We start from the raw sequence: 5,442 nt of genomic DNA on the forward strand, positions 1-5,442 counted from the left end.
TAGGGACCTCACAGGCAGGATGGGGTCTCAGAAGAGGGAAGATGAGCTCAACTGTGCCTGTTAACACCTGCTGAAGTGCACGTGCAGGAAGGCTACCGACGCCAAGCCAGGGGAGGGATCGAGGATGCTCTGACAGCAAAGCAGGGTGGACGGGGGGGAAGCAGGATGGTGATCCCACTGAGGGAAAGGGGCATGGGAGCTCTGGAAGGGGTCATGGGTTCCTGGTGATGGGGAGGGGGAACGGCAGCGACGAATGGGAACCACCGGACCCCAAAGGAGGAGAGGTTTGGAGGGAACTGGAAGATGGCCTCCAGGGGAAATGGAGGATGTGCCAGTGTGGACAAGCAGAGCCCACACCAAACCCAGAGCCAGGCACTCTGCAGGTCTGACTGCAGGGATGGGAGCAGAGGCTCCCCGGACTCCCCACAGGGAGAAGGCCCACCACAGGATGCCAGAGGGACTGTTCTGGAAAAGGCTCTGACAAGGAACAGCTCCTGCCCCACTCCTGCCCAGCTCCTGCCCAGCTCCTGCCCACTCCCCTACCTCCCCAGAGAGAGGACAGACCACAGACCGGGAGAGGTACTTTAATTGGAAACTGCTGTGAAACGGGTGGGGCGGGAGCAAACAAGAGAGAGGAGGAGGCCCTGGCTGAGGTAGAGCAGGAGGGAACGAGCTTGGCCGCAGCTCCCGGGCCCCAGAGGTATCAGCGGCTCCTCTTGCATGAAGATGCCGGGCTCAACCTGTGAGACAGCACAGTCAGGGAAGAGCCTCAAGCCAGGGCCAGCCCTCAGCCCTGCTCAACAGCCAGGACTGTGGGGAGGGGTACGGTGTGTGTAACACTCACTTCACAGGATCTGGAACTTGTAAGCCAGGTTCTCCATGGCCGCTGAAACAGGGACAGGCATAAGCTGGCACTCCAGGCATAGGGATATAGAAGCCCAAGCCCTGTCCCCATGGCGAACCGCCCAGCCCTGCAACCCGAAACCCCCCTCCTGCCCAGATGCAAAGAGCCCTGGGCCGGATTCACTCCACCACCACCTGAACTAAATGTGGAAATGTTTCCTAAAGGGAACCAAAGTGTGCAAGCAGCTCTCAGGCTCTGGGCCATGTCAGGACCATTCAGAACACGCAGCAGGCTCCAGGGCCAGGCCTGCTAGGTCTCCTCCCCGCAGGCATGTTCGTCCCTGAGGGGCTGCCTGCACCTGCAGCCCCAAGCGCCCACCCGGGTTCTGCACTAACACACCGCTCTCTGCCCCTGGTTCCTCATACCGAGTTGCTCCTTGAGGCTGTCTATTTTTCTCTGTAGCACGGGACACTAGGTCAGGAGACACCGGAAAGAGAAATGATTAGTATATTCTGGCCTCCTCTCTCCTCCACCTTCCCCTCTCCTCCCGACTCTACATCCCAAAGCCCCGCGGCTAGACTGGCTCAGGCTCCCCAGGGGAAAGGACGTGGGCTCCCTTCGTAGGCTGTGGGTTGGGGGCGGGGAAGCAGGCCGCACAGAAGTCAGTTTAACCTAAACACAGATCCTCCCATGTAGTTTGGGCCTGTTTCCAAGAACCAGAGGAAGCATTACCCGAGGACAGCCCTGTGCTCCTGGTGCCTGCTGCTGCCTTTCTGGTCTTGGGGGCTGGTCGAGTGGTTCCTGGTCACCTACAGGGAAAGGACACACAATCCAGCTTCTCAGGCTCCCAGTGAGGTGGACAGGGCCTTGCAGGGTCTAACGTGAAGTGAGGCAGCACCACCCCCTACTGGTAACAAGCCAGCCCTGCTCCTCCCAGCGGCTCCAACCTTCTGTCTAAGCCTGCCTCCTCTCTTCCCCAGGCGCAGCCATTCCCCAACTGTGGTCCCCAGAGACTGTGGCTCTGGGTTCGACCCCCTCAAAAGCTGCAGCCACATCCAGCAGCTGGGGGAACAAAGTGGGTGAACAGGATTTAACAGCGTAGGCTGTTCCTCCGCAAGTCTATGTCCACAGTTGCAGTTTGGGGCACTGCCACCATCACCCCTGCCCCAGAAACCCCACACAGAGGATGACGTGGCCCAAGACAACCCCTGTCCTCACCCTGTTTCCTTGGGGAGAAGCTGCCTGGGAGCAAGGCTGAGCCCCCAGCAGAGACAGCAAGAGGTTTCTCTCCTCGTCCCCTCACCACCCCCATCAAACCCAGGAGACTCACCTGGGGGTGCAGGCCCTCTGGGCATGTCATCTCCCTGGTTCCGGGCCAGGGGCTCTAAGCTTCCTGGATCCTGGGAGGCTCTGGTATTGAGGTTGCCACGGCTGGATTCCCCACGATGTCTGCGCGAAAAAGATCGCCCTCGCCTGTGTGTTGGAAGCTGAAACAAAATTTCTTACCAGTTTGGATTCAGGATGCGTGTGTGTGTTTACTTGGTTGCATGTGTATCTATGTTTGTGTGTGGGTGAGAGAGAACCTGTTTCGAGGCTGGGGTAAGGCAGGGGACTGGAGTGGAATGTGACAGGCTGGTCTCATCAGCACTTTCTCCCTCAGTCGGCCCCAGGCCAGCGGACAGAGTTGAGCCAGGGACAACAGTGGGGCACTAAGAAAGCCCAGGCCCCCTGCAAGGAACAGCTAGGAAATAGGAATCAGGAAGCTGATGAGTCTAATCACTGAAGTTTTGTTCCCCAAACTTCTAAGGGGTCCCCTGATCCAATTTCAGCTACCAGTTCACCCTTCCATCCCAGCCTCTGTCTGGGAGAGGAGGCCGGATACCAGCCATGGGGGGAGAACAGTGACCCCCACACCCCAAGGGAAACCTTAGTGTTTGTCCCTAGTAAAACAACCCCGATCTGGCATCCTAATGACCCAATGACCCAGGGGAGCCCAATGACCACCCCTGAGGGATGGACAGAAGGAGCACAGGTAAAGAACTTTGTGGTGGGGGGCGGTGGGAGGGGGAAGGGGGAGAGAGGAGGAGCATGGCCTACTCACTTGGCCCTTTGCGGCTGGGTCTCTATTTGGGTCCTTGTCTTCTCCTGCCACCGCAGGTTCAGACACCGTTGCCTTCCAGGTCACGGATTTCTTGCCAGTGCCGCTGTGCTTGCGTTGTTTGGTTCCCGAAGGGACTGAGGAATCCCTCTTGGACCTCCCAAGCAGCGGAATACCAGTGATTGGGGGGAAGGTGGCTGGTTCCACGGGAGCTGCCGAGACTCGCTGCCCCCAGGGAGGGAAGATTCTCCCCAGGGCCAGGTTGGAGATCCCCTGGAGGGATTTCTTCTCCTTGCCCCCCTTCCTCCTAGGAGTGGCCTGGGGCAGGCTGCTCACAGCAGCAGCGTGTCCGGGGTAGGGCCTGTTCCCTGCCTTCCCCCAGAGCATGCTTTGCATTTTCTTAGGGGAAGACATTTCCAGCTCCCCAGCGTCCTGCCTTTCCACAACCGAAGTGAGTCCCTGGGGAGCGGAGGGCAGGAAATGCTCCCTGACTTGTAAAGTCGAGTGTCTGGCTGTGTCCCCCGGATCCTTAGAGCTGCGGGGCTTGACCTGGCCTCCTTCTTTGAGGCAAATGCTCACTCTAATCGGCTGGAGCTCACTGAACTCATCTGATGACTCGGTGTCGGAAGGCAGCCCCACCAGGCCTTCCATGAAGGACCGCGGGCGATTGGCAGCCGCCTTCATCCTGCTCTTCGTGCCTCTCTTAGGCGTCCCCCAGGTCCGGCCCCCCTCAGCCCCATCAGGCGGGAGAGGGCCGGCCACAGCCGGCTGCGCTTCTCCACAGCTCTGGGCGGCCGCGCCTCGACCGCCGGGAGCCGCCTTGGGCCCGGCCCACAGGCGGGACTCTTTGGCGGCTGAGCTCACCAGGGACGGGTATCTGCGGGCGCCCAGCACGTCCCGGTCGGTCAGCTGCTGCAGGATGGCGGCCGCAGACTCGTCGGCCAGGTCCCGGTCGTCCCCCTTGTCGTCCGCTGAGGAGCCGTGTCGGCCTTCGCGGCCCCAGAGCACCGGCCCTCCTGCTTCCAGCACCACCCGCTCGGACTCGAAGCCCTCGGGGTCCGCGAAGCCGCCCCCGCCCTCGCCCTGGCCGATCCGCGGCGCCCCGGGGTTGGGGCCGGGGGCGGGTCGCCCCTGGGCTCTGGGGCCGGCCTGGCGGACGCCGTCCCGCTCGCCGCCCTCTGGGCCGAAACCCGCTTTCGAAACAGACACCTTATCCGGGGAGCTCATGTCGCGACCGGGGCGGCCTCGCTTCAGGGGCGTCAACTGTTCGCCCGGGTCCCGGTCGCGGTCACAGCCGTGGTCACGGAGGCTGAGGCAGGTGGCCTTCTGAGGCGGCGTCAGGCACCACAGGCGCCACACGAGATCACCTCACACGACGCGCGATTGTTGTTGCGAGGGCGACGACCGCGCTGTGGCCTCCTCATTGGTCCGGCCTCCGCCAACCAGTGCGCACCTTGTTGGCCCGCCCCTCGAGGTCCAACCAATGGGGTCAGGGCCTCTGGTTCGCCGCCAAATCAGGAGGTGGTCCGGGCATTTGGCGACTTGGCAGCAGAGCCGGTGATGGTGAGAATGCGGCTGTCGGGCCTCTTGTCGCACCTCTTCCTATCCTGGCTCCCCTTTCCGATTAGAGTCACAGCTCCGAGCCACTGTGTCCCCTGTACAAAAGGGATTGGAGGTGAGGGGGGCTTCTCTCGGGGGTGGTGAGGAGAAACCACAGGATGGAGTCTCTGGGTGCCTAGTGAGGGCAGAAAGCCCTTAGCAGCCTCCCATCTAGCCCAAGCCTTACACCCAAGAGGAGAAAGGGCACAGTGATCAAGGGTCCACATACTATTTTCCTAAAGGGTCGGAGAGCCAAGGGTTCGTATTTACGGGTTGTAAGGTCTCTTTCTGGCTGCTCTATTAGATAGACCATGAAATCGGCCTGTGCGCTCAGCAGATGTTATTGGCAGGCAGTTTTGGTGGACAGGCTGGGGGTTGCCCAGCTCCCTCAGCCCCTCCCACACTCCGAGGCAATTCAGAGGAGAAGGAATCGCAAGGTTCTGTGCACACCTCGAAAGAAGCTTGCCATCTCCTACCTGGGAAATGTGAACTAAAAGGATGAATCGGTTTTCACACACCACATTTGCAGCCTTCAAAGAGTTTAAGCATTCCGAGAATGGGACAGGTTAGGAGAAAGCTGGTGCTTTCTCGGGCCCACAGTTCGATGCTGTTACTGGGAGAGGGCGGGGCGACACAGAAGAGTCTTGGAGTGGATCATTTGAGTCCGTGAGAAGCACAGACTATGTGTCTGGCACTCTTCTAAGCGCTGTACGTGAATAGTTATGCATCTTTACGACAGTCCTTGGACTGAAGTACCCACTATTGTTGCTCTCTTACAGGTGAGGGAAAGGTGCTGAGAGGTTCAGCCACTGGCCCAAAGTCATTCAGTTTGTCGGGGTCAGTGTCAGGTTTGAAACCAGGCAGTCTGCCTCCGAATTCCTTGCTTTAAACAAAAAATCTT

At 60.0% G+C, this 5,442-nt stretch overlaps 1 protein-coding gene across 1 annotated transcript; it reads right to left on the reverse strand.

Moving 5' to 3' along the window:
- Nucleotides 1-568: 568 nt before the first annotated feature.
- Nucleotides 569-4,318, reverse strand: LOC140691978 (uncharacterized protein CXorf49 homolog). The gene is made up of 6 exons (XM_072956561.1): nucleotides 2,946-4,318; nucleotides 2,175-2,331; nucleotides 1,577-1,653; nucleotides 1,270-1,315; nucleotides 845-886; nucleotides 569-740 (listed from the first exon to the last, which is right to left on the reverse strand). Exons 1-5 carry the CDS (start codon nucleotides 4,167-4,169, stop codon nucleotides 846-848), a joined length of 1,545 nt encoding a protein of 514 aa, XP_072812662.1. The 5' UTR covers nucleotides 4,170-4,318; the 3' UTR covers nucleotides 569-740; nucleotide 845.
- Between the last annotated feature and the right edge of the window lie 1,124 nt (nucleotides 4,319-5,442).

Source organism: Vicugna pacos, chromosome X (genome assembly GCF_048564905.1).
Source record: "Vicugna pacos chromosome X, VicPac4, whole genome shotgun sequence".
Lineage (NCBI taxonomy): Eukaryota > Metazoa > Chordata > Mammalia > Artiodactyla > Camelidae > Vicugna > Vicugna pacos.

Coding starts and splice junctions, on each gene's coding strand:
- LOC140691978 (XM_072956561.1), bottom strand. CDS start 4,169: ATGAGCTCCCCGGATAAGGTGTCTGTTTCGAAAGCGGGTTTCGGCCCA. Junction 2,332..2,945: donor ACCCAGCCGCAAAGGGCCAA/GTGAGTAGGCCA, acceptor ATTTTGTTTCAG/CTTCCAACACACAGGCGAGG. Junction 1,316..1,576: donor GAGCACAGGGCTGTCCTCGG/GTAATGCTTCCT, acceptor CTCCTGACCTAG/TGTCCCGTGCTACAGAGAAA.